General features: G+C 46.4%; 1 protein-coding gene across 3 annotated transcripts in view; it reads left to right on the forward strand.

The window, feature by feature from the left end:
• Window positions 1-16096, forward strand: part of LOC148824137 (cytohesin-1) — a 99183-nt gene that overhangs the window by 64361 nt on the left and 18726 nt on the right. For all 3 annotated transcript variants that reach the window (XM_088926837.1, XM_088926835.1, XM_088926836.1), the window contains exons 2-3: window positions 7107-7189; window positions 14774-14838. In XM_088926837.1, coding sequence (XP_088782963.1) covers window positions 7107-7189; window positions 14774-14838 — 148 coding nt within the window. The remainder of the gene's footprint in view (window positions 1-7106; window positions 7190-14773; window positions 14839-16096) is intronic.

The following is a 16096-nucleotide window of genomic DNA, read 5'->3' on the forward strand; positions in this document are numbered from 1 at the left end:
TGCATGATGGCACAGATCACTTGCTCTATTTGTCAATAGTTTAAGAATATCTGGACTGAGGCTCTTGAGGACCAGAGCCAGACACTCTTGTGTCTGTGGGGTGTTTGAGGCTTGGTGGTGAGGCGATTCCCAGCCCCACTAAATGTTCAGCTTTCAAAATATTATAGAATGAAATAAATGCAGAAGATGAAGGTTTCAGCATCATTATGTAAAGTGGTAATACTGCTCGACATCCACATTCAGTGATGCATTGTGAACTAGATCATCAAAGTAAGGTAGATTCAGTCAGAGATCTGAGGCATTTCTTTCCCTGTGAAATTCTGAATGAAATAAGCTTTACTTGCATTTCCACTTAGATTATATCTGTGCATTGGATTACCACAAGCGTACACTTGCTCCAGGCTTTTTTAAATGTGTTCTTTTCTAGTCGGGCAGATATTCTAATGCTGGATGGATATGTACATTTCCAGGCCTCCTTGAGTCGCTCTTTGTCCTCGCAGGCAGCGTTGGTGGGGAGTTTGTGTACGCCCAGGGGAGATGAGCAACGGAGTGCATAATGCGCACAGATAAGAGGATCGATTAACAGGCTCCCTGTTCAGCAACAAGTCACACCCCTCCGGACTTCGCATTAAGTCCTCTCGTCCTCCAGCCAAGAGATGGATCAAGCCCTGAATTTTATTGATTTTTATTGGTCAAAGACGGCCTGAATTCCCTGGAGGGGAAGTGTATGTGTTAAAGGCACGTGTCCTTTTTTTTTTTAGTTCACCACGTTAAAGAGTGTGTTTAAAAAAAAAAAGAGAGGCAGAGCTGCCCTGCGCTGATGCTCTCAATATGCTTCTCTCCCCCTGCCAGCGGGGGCTGTCCACGTTCACCAGTGAGGGCACCACGCTGCCCGACCGCTGTGCCCACGACCTGCCCTTGCCAGAGAGCAGGGGGACACGCTCCTCATGTACTGTCGTTAGGGTCCTGAGATCCTGCCAGGGCGCCTCCCTTCATGGTCTTCATGGTCTCGCTTGGTGTTGCCGAAGGGTGAGAGAGATCACGCTGGCCCTTCTTCACCCTGGCAGGAGGGGATTGGTCACCAGATGGGTAGTAAGATCTAAGAAAGTGGGGAAGAAGAACTAAAAATCCACAGGGAACTTTAAGAAGGCTTACATAATATCTTAACTTCTGAGGCGCTTTTAGCCAGCCTGCATGGACTTCTGTGCCTCAACCTCAGGTCTCCCAGCACAGTGACAGAGTCAGTCAGCGAAAGCTGGATCATCGAAATTACCACACTTACCACCCTAAATCATTGATGAGAGCAGCACTGCTTAATGGGTTTGCCATTTCCGACATCACAGCAGCCTGGCTCTCGCAGGGGTGCAAGTAATGAGATTAGGTGCTTCGCTGAAAACTAAAGTCGTCCGTCTTTTCGCAGGGGCAGTGATTATCTCTGCTGTGCGATCTTGCTTGTTTCGCTTTTTAAACGCAAGCTTTAACGCGCTGTGACGTGGACACAGCGAACAGATTCCTGGGGTGCTTTCAGATTTCTCCTGAAGCCAAATGGGGCTTATTCTGTTTTTGAATTATTGTGCTGAGCCAGCAAAAAAGCCACCTGCCTGTTGACGGTAAGACTCAGTGTGATCAGAGAGCCCCAGTCCAAGCGCCGAGGGTGAACACATGGTCTCATAGATGTTTCAGAGCTGCTCGCTGTTCATGTGGTACAACATGAATGGATCTTCCGAAGGAAAGTGTCGTATCACACTGATCATGTGGAGCTTGTGGTCCTAAAAATAGTAAAGAACCAGAATGGAATTTCTTGGACTAAACCCTTACCCTTGCATTTCGAGAAATGTGTTTCTTTAAAATATCTGTAAATAGCCCGCAGAAATAATTGCTCATAAATGATGGGGAGAGGGAACAGGATGTATTTATTCTGCCTCGGTTAGGTGGTAAATGGTTACAGTCGGGTTTCTCAAAAATGTGGCCCGTGGGTGGATGTGGTGTGCAGAATGAAATGCTGGATCGGTTTTACCCAAATTCCCAACTGCGTCGCAGAATGTCCACCCAGATGGCTCCATATTGCTAGAAAGAAAATGTTTTCCTGCCATTTATAAGCTGCTCATTATTGTGATGTCTAGATTTCTGTAGGTTTATTTTCCCACAGATAGCATCCAAAACAAAACTCGTATAACAGCCAGACGTTACATAGCATAACTTCCATGTTTCGACAGAAATATAGGGGTTTTTGTGGGTTTTTCATAAATAGAACGGTAGCAAGTAATGTAATTTCCCTTGTATTGCATGGTTACAGTTTAAACTGGGTGTATGTAAATGTGAAAGCTTTGCATCAGATACTATCAAATTAAGTCTCTTTCAGTATAGGCTTTGTCTACCAAAACAGCAGTGTGTGATCTTTGGCCATGATGTGCAAAACGAAAGCACTTCACTCTCAGCCTCACAGCCCTGTCACCCCTGTCCCAGCAGTGAACCTAGTGTTGTCTCGCTGTCTTTTTCATCAGCGTGGTTCTGCAAGACTCTAGTTCTTCCCTTCTTCCAAGTAACTTTCCTCATGGGGTAAAGAGATAGCTCTTAAGTCAATTAATTTAAATTAAATTAATTAGTATGAAAGCCACATGCCCTCAAACCATAGGTGCACAACTCCCAATTCAACCAGAATCCAGCAGGTTTTTGGCAAACAAGTCAGTAACTTTAAAAAGGAGCTGAAGTGGATCATCTTAACAAATTATCAAGTCCATTAGCTGATGAGGAGCAGAAGTCGAACAAAAATCCGATCAACAGTGTGACCCACCAGGACCAGAGTAGTGCCTTAAATTCTGCAGCAGCGGACTTGGAGACCCCTGTTCTGGATTCTCACTTGAGCACAAGCCTAGTGTGTTTTGAGAGACTGCGAAAATCTCCTTGCACAGGCCAGTCTGTGCTCAGTGCAGCCACGCCTTGGGCAGCTCCGGTCTCTATTCACATGACTCGTGTTATACATTTCTGGGCTGAGAGGCGCAAGGGAGCAGGGAATGTTAGAAATGGCAATCCCATCAAATTCCTGGGAGGAAAAAATAGGAAAGGGCTAAATAAGCCCTTTTGTTGTTGCATGTGGTATCATCTCACTGTACAAACAGGCCACAGAAGCAGGCATCATGAGCCCTCTCCCTGTGTCAGCTAGCTGGACTCGGAGGAACAGGGTGTCGTTTGTGCTGTGGCTCTCAATACGCTTCTCTCTCAGACACCCACCCAAGCCAGCATTGCTGCCATTCTCACGGACGGGTATCGCTGCCTCTCCCATCACCGTGAGAGAAACTCGTGCTCTTCCTTCTTTTTGTGGCCTGACGTGTGCTTAAAAAAGAGTCTTTCAGTCTCGGGCTAATATGCTGTAAATTGCACACTTCTCTCTTTTATTTCTGTCTTGCACACCTTGTGTGAGCATAGCAGTGTCGACGCTGGTTTCCTTGCGGCGTATACCAGGGGTGGCTGAACTCACGCAGGGCGTAATGCGATTAAATCACCTTTTAAGTGACGGCTTGTTGTACATGGTTGTACCTTTCATTTGCCTTTCTATTTTCTGCTGTTGTTTTTAGTATTTGCTGCTCCGTGGTAATTGGAGGTCTGGCGTTGATTGGATTCCTTGTAAGGAAGTTGTTGTGGTAGGAGCACTCCTGGTTACTTGTAGAGCATTCTTCTTGATACGCTCACAATCTGAGGTTCCTGCTGTACGCTCTGTGTAACAGTCACGTCTCTAGCTTCCGTATACTGCCGCAAAGGCCCTTCTGCTCAGTTTCCCACCATGTAGCCAGTGGATGTGACCGCAGACTTTGATATTCTTTTATTGTTTGGGGGGTGAGTGTTGAGGCCTGTTTGGTGTGCATCTGTGGAGCGACAGGGCACATGGTTTTAAGTGCCGTTTTGCTTTCTGGGGTGCCTGCGTCTGCCTTCAGATGGCTTGGCTTGTGCAGTCTGCAGGCTGTGGGTCGCCATGGTGATGATAGGCGTTTGGAAACATGCTGGTGGTTGCTAAGGTAACCAGCAGTCTTGAATCAGGATGGCGAAATGTCATTTTTAAGACTGGAGGAAAAATAAAAACCTTTGATAGTGGCTGTTTGATGCAGGAAGGTTGCACTGTTAAATCATGGAAGGCAAGTGTGGCACCAAGGCTACTAACATACAGTAGTTTGATCCATCACAACAGTAGTTCTGCCTGTTTTGCAGTTTATACTGGTGAAATCCACCCTTTCTTAGACATCACTTACAGTATTCAGGTTTTGTGAACTGGGCAGAGAACCCTCCTTGAGGCTCTAACTTGGCATCTTATTTCCTTAGGTGTCTCTTCTCTCTCATTAATAATGCAGCATTCTCCTCCTCCCTGTACAGAACAGCACAGAGCTAGCCATGATCCCAGTCATGACTGCTGCTCCTGTCTATACGTCTCGGAAGAAGAGCGTGATTCCCATTTTAGCGTGAAATACACATCCTCTGGCCGATCCGTCTGTCCCCTGGTCGTGGGTTCAAACAAGAACGCCTGCTGAATATTTCACAGGCTCTAGTCTTCGTTTTCTGTGTACTCGCGTACCAATTTGTAATACAGCCCCCATAGCCTCCCCCCTAGTGTAACTCTGCATTCAGTTGGCCTTACATCTATCATGTCTTTTACCGATACAGAAGACTAATAAACATTTTCAAAAAAGGTGCATCCAGCAAACAGAAGTTATTTACTGCAACAAGCAGCAGTGGTTTATTTGAGCCTTGAAAATATAAGTGCTTTGTCTGGGCCAGCTGATGCAGGCTGCTGAGAGAGCATTGCTAATTCTGTGCTGGGTGGCGGCCAGAACTCCCCAGCCACACACCCACCCAGTTCTCTTGCTCATACTGTCGCTCTCTCAGCTCATCTCCTACAGGTCTGACCTGTTCAGCTGGGGGTCAGGACCTCTGAACTCCCGCGGCCCACCATGAAGGGTTGAAAGAGGGTCAGGAGTGAGGTCGGAGAGGTTATCAGCCATGTGACCAGAGGCTCTGGCTAAGTCAATCGAATGACTGCTGCTCACAGAGAGGGCAAGCCTGGGTTGTGTAAGGCTGCTAACTAGATAGGAGAGGAAGACTGGGACCCAACTCCCTCGCTCTGACGGAGCACGTGGACAGCATGCTATTGATTTAAAGACAGTGTTTCCGGCCTCTAAGTAACATTTCCCGTGTCTTTAAAGGTTGGGGTGTTTATAACACCTGCCCGGCTTCTTGCTCTTTTTCTTTAAAAGCAGAGAGACTGTACCTTTTGCATCTAGAAAATTAATTTAATACCACTGTCAAACTGCTAGCCCTCTTTCTCTTTTCCGTTTGATCGAGTTTATTGCGTGTGTATAGCTGTAAGGGTGCCATGGGAATGCTGTTGATTCTACACAGATCAGCTGATTGACATGTTATGCGCATTTAAAACGCAAAGCATTGTGTGCATCCAAAGTGGAAATATAGATAGCTGTCAGTAGTTTTTTTTCCTTTTCACATTTAAAGGAGTCTCTTTAACAGTGCTTGCTCCCAAGTACTAATATATTCTGCAGTTTTGATGAAGCTTGGTTTCAGGCCTTTCCTCCAGTGTTGCTTTTGGGGTTGCTGTCCAAGCCTGTGTTAGTACCCAGTGCCCGCTGAAGGCTCGTCTGGTAGGCTCGCAGGCTGGCGGGGTCCCGCGCTCATCCCGATGCCCGTGCCAGTGCTTCCTACAGGTCTATTTTGAGCTCTGTGCTGTGTGCTATTGAGATTAATCATCCCGTGTCAAAGGCGAGGCCAAGAGCTTTGCTATTGTGGCTGTAGAAAGCCACATGTCCTCAGTGCTACTGGTGCATAATGAAATAACAGCGCTGCAAAGAGTCTTTAATGCAGTGCCTCTCCAGAGGACGGCTGGTCACCATCACCCGTTTGACAATTGACTTTTCCCCATCAGGGTGAAACAGCTGATCTGTTCTGTCATTTAAAAACAGGTTCTACCCCAGACAGGATTTCAGGTTGCTCCTTAAACCCAGTGAACAAGTGATGTTCTTTTTTTTTTTCAAACCCTGAGCTTGTCAGAGTAAACTTTTAAGTTATTGAATCTCTGTTTTATTTTTAGATGTGAATCTGTGGACTTTTGGTTCTCATACTGTGTATATACTGTTCAAACAAGTGATTTAGGTCATTGAAGGTTGTATACAGTACCTCCTTTGCTTGTAGCTTATAATCAGCTGCTGTATCCTGTATTTATCTAGTAATGTAAGCACTGAGAATCCAATGTTGCAGTAATATTAATAACAGAAATGAATTGCAGGAGTAAAACTAATAGCGTTACAGTAGTCTTTATAGTATAATAGTAATAGTGGAAATAATTTGCAACAGAGTAACAGCAATAATGGTAGCACAACAGTAGTAATAGTAATCTTTTCTATATTTTAATGACTGCGTAAAAAATACATGTGATGTCTAAGTAGGACTTCAGCACTGTATCACCCACATAACAGTAGATGCTCTGTGGATCTGTGTGTCATGCTGGGAGTTTTGTAGTGTGAACTTCGAATGTCTGTGCAGACAAGTAATGCTTGAAAGGGAGGCAGAGCATAAATATTACAACTCAGTTTTGCAGATAAAATGATCATGTTCTCCGTCTTGGCCCTGCTGTGATTTAAGGTTGTTACAGTTTGTGTACGTGACCGGTATGAAGTGTTTGTAAATAGAGAGATGTGTTTTGACAAGCTGCTTTCAGCTCTTGTAGCTGTCAAGGTCTGTACTTCGGTGTGTTTTATATCAAGATATTCCTTTCCTGCCGGTCAGCAATTCTGCTGCCCTGGTAAAGATTGCTTTCTGTGGCTCGGCTTGAAAAGAAACCAAACAGAATTCTTTTATTGGAAAAACAAAACAAGCTCTGATTTACTCAGCCACCTTAGTTGACTTCTTGTTCAGCTTCAGGGAGACAGTCTAGTGCCGGTGAAAAGAAGGAAAACTGCTTTGTCCCCCAGGAGAGAGGCCAGTGTCCTGGCGCTGTGCTGCTCTGATGCCGGTCCAGGCAGGGGGTCGTGCCGTGACCCCTGGCCAGGGCTCCCATGCTGTAGGCACCCGTGTCTGACCGCCTCCCCTCCTCTCTCTCTCGTTCCCAGTTCCGGACGACCTCACCCCAGAGGAGCAGCAGGAGCTGGAGAACATCCGCCGCCGAAAGCAGGAGCTGCTGGAAGACATTCAGGTGCCAGCCCGTCCGCCCCGGCCGCAGATGAGCTCGTGTCCGGTCTGATCCTGCTTTGATTGCGTCTGTGAGACGGGCGCCATGCCGTTCATCGGCTCGGCCCGCCTGCTGCCGTGTGCCCACCTGTGCCAGCTCCCAGGCTTCTCTCTCTAGTTCATCGTCGGCGCCGCGTTCTGCATCGGCTCGAAAGACTAGGAGTTGGCTGCCCCCGAGGGGCTCCGTCTACATTTCACGTTTTGATTAAATATTTACTGCCTTCCTTCCAAGCTGTTGCTGCGGTCCCGTCGTTTTTTTTTAATCGCTAGGATGTTTCTGCCCTCGTGGAAAAAAAGCCAAGCATGTCCGCATGTTCACTTAAAATTTCTCAGCTGTTAGCCGAAGTTGAGCAAGCGGGTTTGTGTGTAAGGATGTGGCTCCTGGGAAAGGGTTATGCTTATCATGAAAAATGGGACTGGGAATTCGCCTTTGATGTGTTACTTGCCTTTAAAATGTTTTACAAATGGTTTTGTTCTGAGCTGCTGCATTACATAACATTTATGTGATTTATTTACATGCAGATTTGTACACAAAATACAGGCTAAGATTTAATTAATACCCCGTCTTGTCAGAAGCTGCGTTTTTTTTTTTTTACAGCAGGAGTCGGGTGTTCCTTTTCAAATTGCAGATGTCTTATGTTTTTGCACATTGAAGTGTTGCAAGTTTGCAATGTGGAAAGCGTTTTTCTCAAATTCTCCAGGCCACTTTGTGTTGTCTGGCACATCTGGGTTAACAATTAAATTGACAATTAATTACTGGGTTAACATCAGCATTTCGATGACCAATGACAAGGGGTTTGTCTAAAGCAAGCAATTCTGAAATGATCCTATACAAGGCATTTCTCTGACTAGACATCCAGACCGTGTTCTTTACAATAGGGGACCTTCTATATGGTACGTGAGAACAAACCGGCTTTCTGAGTAGTCAGAATTTATTATCAAAGGGGGTTACTGTGCATGGTAGGGGGTGTTAATCAAACCGGATTCCTTGTCCCCTGTCAATCCAACAGCTGTAAGACTGCTGCAAGTGCTGTAGAGCAGATGGCTTTTACCCAGTGAGCAAATTTAATGGTCTCTATTATGTAGAGCCGATCACTAAAAATTGATTACTGTTTGGCTTTTTGTTTCAATAATTACCTATACAACGATCCATCCACTTTTTATTTTGTTTTTTGCCTCTCACTAAAAGGATCTCTTAAAAACACTGCAAGCTGTGCTCCAGTAATGAGCAGCTGAGCAGAATTTCACAACGATTTCCGTGCACCTTTTCTTTAAGAAAAACCGTATCCTTAGAGCTCCGACGTCTCGGAGGATCTCAAGAGGCGAATGTGTGATCAGTCTTCCAGTTCAGATAATTCCAAATGGCACAGTGGCGCAGTACTGCTGACTCAGGAATACTGTGACCTGACCCACTTCTGAGCAGGAGCCAGTCAGCGCCCGCGGCCTGCTGTTATCCGGCTCCAGTGACGCGCCAAGGTCTCCCTACACAAGCCCTGCCTTTGTTTGTGGAAGCAAGCATCCGAGGAATTTGTTGTGATAGCTGAGCCTGCGCCTTGAATCAGCCGGGTCTTTGACGGGACTGCTGAGGGGGTGGCTCAGACAGCCCTTAAGCAGAAGAGACAGGCCTGAAATTCTGTTCACTGCATCCACATCCAACAAAATCCCCGTTTTGTTGCCCTTGGGCAACCAAAACGCAGTTGAGTATCCAAACCTCAGAGGTGAGGGTGGGGAAAGGGGGCCGGAATGAAGGAAAAAGACCCTCAGGCATGGAATTCATTGAATTCCTTCCAGACCTCTTTGCTTATGAGGGGTCTGATGAGTCCTGCAGGCACAGCGCAGGGCAGTCTGCATCCTTTAAGGTAAGACTGCTGACCTGGAAGATGTAGGCCCAGCTAGGGGCAGGGGGTATGCAGTCTACAGTTCACCCTCCATCGAGCACACTGCATCGCAGGGCTTCTCAGACAAGCAGACCTCACTGCTGTAACCAGGTCAGCTGTGCGTCTTGCACGGTGTCCTTTAGATTGGGTCGAATAAGCAAGGTAGGGTGAGGATGCTTTGTTAAATTATTAAAGAGTTCTTAACTGATCGTTATTCCCCGCATGTCTAGACCAGCGATTCCAAACCGTTGTCCTGAAGGAACACTCTCTGTTCTGATTTTTACTCCAGCTGTGTTCTGAATCACAGTCTAATTGAATTCAATTTTCTGTTTGGGGGTCTGTGTATACATTTGCTTTCAGCTCTTGAAAGGTCAAATGGAATTTGTAACTGGCATCAGCCCTGTACCAGTTTCTGATTTTCAGAACAGTCCTCATTCAGGTGTGCCATCCGAAACGTGACCAACTGCACCTTACCCGCTCTGTGGAACGATAAAACACTGTGGACGTGTCTGATACAGAGTTATTCGCACCCAAGTCTGATCATCCACAGTAATTGAGAGCTGTTTAGTCAGAAATAAGAGCAAGCACATTGGTGAGAGGCTGTGCACAATTCTGTGTACTGACGTTGCTGGAAACAGGACCCTTGAAGTCGGGTGTTTTTGATGCTCAAGACTGACCAAACTAACATTTTAAATAAAAGTCTGAACAAGCAAGTATTGGGCAGGGTTCCTCCAGGGCTGAGACAGAAGTAATCCAGTGCTTCTCTCTCACAGAGCAGTATTGCTGTTTCAGAGCTAATCCAGTTCCTGTTTGGCTCCTGCTAATACATGAAGCTTCCTTCCTATCTTCTGTTCCATTAGCCTTAGGGCATAAGCAATTTTTCTGGGGTTAATAATGAGGTTTCTATTGAACCAATTAGGAATAATTCGTTGAGATTAGTGCAGAATGTGAGGTGGTTACTGGATGAACCTATTTACAATGTCAGCAGTAACCTGTTTTAATTTGTGATGAAATCGGCTCCTGTATTGGTGCTCTGCAAAATAAAAGCAAAGTCACAGTAGGCCATTACTCGAGTTCTACTTTCTACAGTTGCTTGTGCATCAATTTTTGCATCAGTGAAATCTGCAAGGATGCCTTCTCTGAAATTTAAAAGCTTTCTGCTCCTGCCTGAGCTTCAGGAGAGCTCCCTGCTCTCGGCCTCATCATGCCGTCTTAGGTCCTCATCTGCAGAATTCCAATACAGTCTAACATTTCACGTGGCCTAAAGTGACAGCATCAGATGCAACTGTAGCGTAAAAGTGGCATTTGTAGTTTTTGACATGCTCCAATAACATCAAAAAAGATAAAAAAGACTTTAAGAACAGGGTGCATAGTCTGATCTGCACTATGAGTTATCCTAGATACTGTGATCACAGGGTAGAGCATAGTTCAAGAATAAGCTTAAACCCCAAACCCTTGATTTTGTCCACCTAACACTGGACTGGCATGACTCAGTGTTAAGGGTATACCTGCTCTTCACATTATGTGTGATTCAGTGCAAGGACCGAGTTCTTTATATTACTAGCTCTGGTGTAGTTGAAAGCTAGGAAACGGATCTAGTTGACAAGTACTAACACAGAGTCCAAAGCTGACGACATCCCCTTGATGTATTTCACAAGTGGAGTGTGCTGCCAGTGCGTGCCATGGTTGAGGTCACTAGCACATTTGTAGTGAAACCCCAGCCCTCTTGCTTCCTTTTGTATTTGCATTCATCTGTGGTTAAGCGCGAGTGAGCAAGGACACATGCAAACAGGGACAAACTAACAAACAGAAGAAGAATGAAGTGTGGAGACTCTGGCGTTTCCGTGAAACGAGAACATGCCTCAGCGTTTCTGGTGCTTTGTAACTTCACAGTGGGCAGAGTGAGCATCTGGTCGCTGAGCAGTTGCTTTCACGCTTCTAAGAACGCAAGGACAGTTACAAAACAAGGAGTCCATTTGGCCCATCTGACCCATTTGGTTGTTGGGAGCTAATTGATCCAGCATTGTCTTTAAAGAAGCCGTGGTATCAGCTTCTTTCATGACTGGTTAGGTTGCGTCATCCTCCTGCAACCCTCTGGGTAAAGTGCCTCAGGTTCTTGCTTTTAAACGCACTTTTGCTTAGCGTCCACTTGTGCTGTCTGGGTCGTGTTTCACTTTTCCTTTATTTTGACAGTGTCCGCTAGGTTGGCTTTTTTTCGGTGCCTTTGAGGATTTAGAACGCTTTCATTGGGTTCCCTTGTAGTCCTCCCTGTTCAAGACTAAAAAAAAAAGTTAAATTCCTTCAGTCTGGCACTGTGGGACAATCCCTTGAGCCCAGAATTGTATCCGGTTGCTCATCCCTTGACTAATTCCAGAGCAGCAATATGTTTTCTATATCATGGTGATCACCACTGTGTACAATATCCTAAATGAGGCCTTGTTAGCTGTATATTCGAGTCGAGCTGGTGTTTGATTCCTGAGAATCTCCCTGATATTTTAAACCTGCTTCTGTGTTTCTGGTTACTGACCTTCGGGTTAGAAATGACAAATTTCTAAATGGACTCCCTTCTTACCCCAATCCGTTTTAATTCCCCTCCCCCCTTTTTTGTTGATAGGCTGTTTTACTGCCCCATAAGAAAATGAAGCTGGTTCACTAATATCCTAAATCAGGTCTGATTACTGCTTATCCTGCCATCATCGTTGACAGGTTTAGTAAAGCCATGTTCCAGTTAACAACCCTCTTAGACCTGCAGGCTAATGAGTGAGCGTCTCTCTGGCACTCTGCACCCGGGCACATGGCACAGGGCAGAGCAGGGCGAGCGACCCCTCAGCAGCGGTACATGTGGCTCTGTCAGCCTTCTGGCACTGAAGCACAAATTAACTGCACTTTGATTGAGGCCAGGAGGTGGTCTTTTAAGATGAAGTGGATGGGAAATTCTGACATGCGCAATTAATGGAAAGCAAGGAGGTGCAGTAATTACTCCCATCAGACGAAGAGGTGAAGAGGCACACGAGTTCACCCAGCGCCGCTGGGAGCAAGGAGAGTGAAAGTGCAGGGTTGCGCATTTTTATTTTTATTTTTTCATACCACTTGCATCCGAAGATGCCTGCGTTCCAGGCGGATTCTCTGTCTTAATTACAGACGTGCCTTGAGAGAGATCGGGGCTGTTTTTAGCGGGCAGGGCCCCGAGGCGCAGGCTTGGCTGGGAGGATGACACGCCGATGGACCTACGTGGCCCCCCCGTCCCCGTCCCCCCCTGGCTGGGTCTGCAGCAGCCTCCGGAGTCTGGCGGGGGCGGAGAGACTCGCCCGAGACCAAGCCCGACGGTCCTGCCCTCTGCCTGTCCAGCCCTGCTTGCAGTGATGGCCTTTCAGCAGTCGAAGGGCCCAGATTGTCCTGGATTTGAAGCCCCGCAGTGTATGATTGAGAATGTTAAATATTCCCAAAGGGGGCAGGCTTTCCTTTTCTGTGTGTTAATAACGGAGGGTGTACCAAGGGCAGCTTGCGGGAAAGTGACCCAGGAGGGCTCTCGGTGGTTAAAGTACAATGGAGAAGAGCCGGGCTGAGTGTTTTTAAAACGCTTTAAGAAAGTGCTGTGTAATAGCCCTGAGAAGGCCGCATCCCTGTTATCATCCCCCAGATAAACAGGAAAAATCCATTACTGGTGAGACAGCAAGAACTTTTTTTTCTGGAATTGTTTTACCTTCTTCGTGACTTGCGGCCTCAGTGTTGAAGGTTCATTATATGACAAAGTTTTTTTTCCCCCCCTCCTGTCTCTTTCTTGTCTCAGTTGGTTAAAAGGAATTCATCATTTTCTGCTTTCTGCTGCAGCGTTTCAGGCGCTGTGGCTCTTTCCCGACAGAATTTGCACAGTTGAGTCGAAGATTTTGGGGGCAGTAAATGGGGACGGTCTGAAGTGCAGTGCAACTTTGCAAAGACATGGAAAACAAACTGTCCCGAAGAAAAATGTACTGTATTTCAAAATGCTGGAGTGCTTATAGTGCTGCTGAGTTTACAGAGCTGCTTTGTGATAACCCTGGCAGTCGGCCCAAGAGAGCCTTTTAAAAACGGCTGTTATGAAAGGGGGCTCAGGTCATGCTGGCCATTTTTAAAGGGGATTGTATTTTATTTGCTTTGTCTTTTGAAGCATTCTGGAGACTTTTCTAGGTCAGAACAAAGCCCGTGTGAAAGTGGGTCAGGTCGGATCGACAGGATAGCTGTACCCCGTTCTGGAGGAGAGGGTGTCTGGGGTACAGGGAGAGCGAGGAGGAGGGGGAGGGAGGGGGCCCTCTCTCTTTCTTCCTCTCTCGGCAGCCCTCCCCCCCTCACCCGCCAGAGGGCTTGCTGCCTTGTGGAAACAAGTGAAGGTTATTGATCTGTTTTGAGCGCTCCAGAGAGTAATGGAGCACTAATGCAGGAGTGGAGTGAGCAGGCCTCTCAGCAGCTGAGGCTGCGATGTCGAGACGAGGATTTCAAAGGCTTGTTGGGGGGGATGAGGGGGCACAACCTGTGCGAAAGGTCATGCTGAACGCAGGAGAAGAGGCGTTTCTCTTTGCACTTTTCCTGAAGCGGGTGTTGCTGTTGGAGGACTGTAATTTACAGAGCCCAGGTCAACTATCGCCTTTGCAGTGAAGGCCGGCAAGATGGCGGAGGAGTGTGTTGATGTCAGCCACGCAGGCAGGCTCCTTTAACCAAGAACAGAAACGGAAAATGTGCTAATTCTTTTTGTTGCTGATGTTTGTCTACTTCTGTGCTTTTATTTACTGGTTCTGAAAGTTCCCATGTTTAGGCTGCTTGCTCCAGGAATGTGCTTGATGTTCATATGCAGAGTAGCTTATTCCTGGACACACAGAGTCCATTTGATTGCAGATGTATCGTTTTTGTTTTGGGAAGAAGATATTAAGGTCCTATGACATTGATTTGAGCACCTGAGTTGCTCTCACAGCAGTGTTTTAGAACCAAAACCACCTGCAATATCCAGCTTGTCATCGCGAGCTGCAGACAGACTCTTCTCATGCGGGTGCTAGGAAGAGCGATTTGTTCTTTTTGGAGTGTTCAGACTAGTTCTTTTTCTTTTTAGTCGATTTACGTGATCTAGAGGAGATAATTCACATCAAAAGGGCTTAGGCCTAGAGCTGTTTAAGAAAGAGGTATCTTTCATGCCGATGCAAAGAAGCGTTTTCCCTCTCCCGTCATTTTAATGGGCACAGGAAAGAGGCTTTCCTCGGCTGTTTTCAGAGGAGGACGTGTGCGTGTGCTGTTAAACTCAGACTGTGAACACAAAAGCAGCCCGCGTTCACGGCTGCCTGTCTGGCTGGTGGTATTATGTTTGATCAAAGTGAACACGGCCCCTTCTGATTGCAGTAATGAAATAAAAAGTGACTGGAGGCCTGTAATCACATTCCCACTGCTCTTCTGCCAGGGCCTTGTGGAGTGAAAATCTCATGGGTCCTAATGTCCCCAGGGTTTGACTTGAGCATGAGGAGCAAATCGGCAAATTTATGATAAATCATGCTGTAGAGCTGCTTGAAGCCCGTTTGTCTGTCTGCCTTGCATCCTTCAGGTGCCTGTAGTGCATCTGAGGTGCATGGGAAAAATGGGATAAAGAGTACATTTACTGCGTCCCTCCTTTGCAAAGTTTTACACCCCCTCTCCTCCTTGTTTCTTCTCAGCGTCTGAAGGATGAGATAGCAGAGGTCACGAATGAGATTGAAAACCTGGGATCCACTGAAGAGAGGTAAGGGTTAGGGTGCACTGCGTGAGCCTGAAGCCTGAAGCTGCTGGGCAGATCAGAAGAATCGATCAGGGGAGAAAAAGTGACCAATAGCTGTAGGAGTTTAATGATGTTACCCATGTCTACGTGGCCCACCAGTTTTGGGTTGGATGCTAGTGGCAAGAAAATCCATCTAAAATATCTCACAACATCTGCTTGAACCACATGATCCTCTGTGTGAATAAATGCCCCCTGTTTTTTAGTCTAAAATTCTCCTAAACCTCATATGTATTGTGTCCCATGGACCTTGTAGTACTGTTGATCTTTAAGTCTTGGTCAGGCCCTTCCAGAAATTTGAAAACCTGAACCAAGTTGTCAGGCAATATCCTACTCTCTAGACTTTGTTATCTTAATCAGAGCATCATATCCCCCTCAAACGAAGTGAGATTGTTCCCCTCTATAGTGCCTCCAGAGCAACAGTACCTTTGTGTTCAGAAATGTGCAGGCGAGGAATTTAATAAAGCTCTTTGGGCACCCTCTCTTCGTCACTCAGGCTTGCTCTAGGGCACTGGGGACACACAGCTCATTTTGCGCTTAGACTCAGATTAACACCGAGCCACAATAAAGGCACGCACTTCAAATCGATCGTACACGTCTCATTAAATAATAACGTCAAGGCCTAAAAACTCTGTTCACAATCTTTAAAGAGGCCTTTTAAATGTTTAATCATCTTTATCCATATTGATGAGCTGCCTGTGAATTATTCAGGGCTATTTTGGTCCGGCAGCAAGCAATGGGAGCTCTCCTGGGACAGTGTTGTGGTCCCGGTTGGTCTTAGGGGGCTCATCTACTGCTGAAGTTAACACCCCCTCTTTTCTTCTCCCCCAAATGAGACCTTACACCCAGGCACCTGCATGCTCTACAGCACCCTTTCAAAGTTGCAGTGAAGAAAAATTAAAATCTGCGGTGCTTTTAGAATTTTATTTCACCACTTAAAGCAGTGTAAATTCATTAATCATTTATTTGGTTGATGCTTTTGTTCAAACCCGTTTCTACGGCTAAAGCGTGTGCAGCAAGCAGAAACAAAGTGAGGAAGAAACTGAGTGAGTGCCTTGAACAGGAGTGCAGCAGCAGGGTTCTAACGGGAGGAGAACCACAGACCTCTAGTGTTACTGATTCTCTAGAGCCCACAGTCACAGCTCCACACCTGCTGATTGGGCATTTCTCCAGGCCAGACCTACCACTGCTGCAAAAGCTAGTCTCTTTCCAGACCATTTCCATA

This window comes from Atractosteus spatula, chromosome 11 (assembly GCF_055471065.1).
Source record: "Atractosteus spatula isolate fAtrSpa1 chromosome 11, fAtrSpa1.hap1, whole genome shotgun sequence".
Taxonomy (NCBI): domain Eukaryota; kingdom Metazoa; phylum Chordata; class Actinopteri; order Semionotiformes; family Lepisosteidae; genus Atractosteus; species Atractosteus spatula.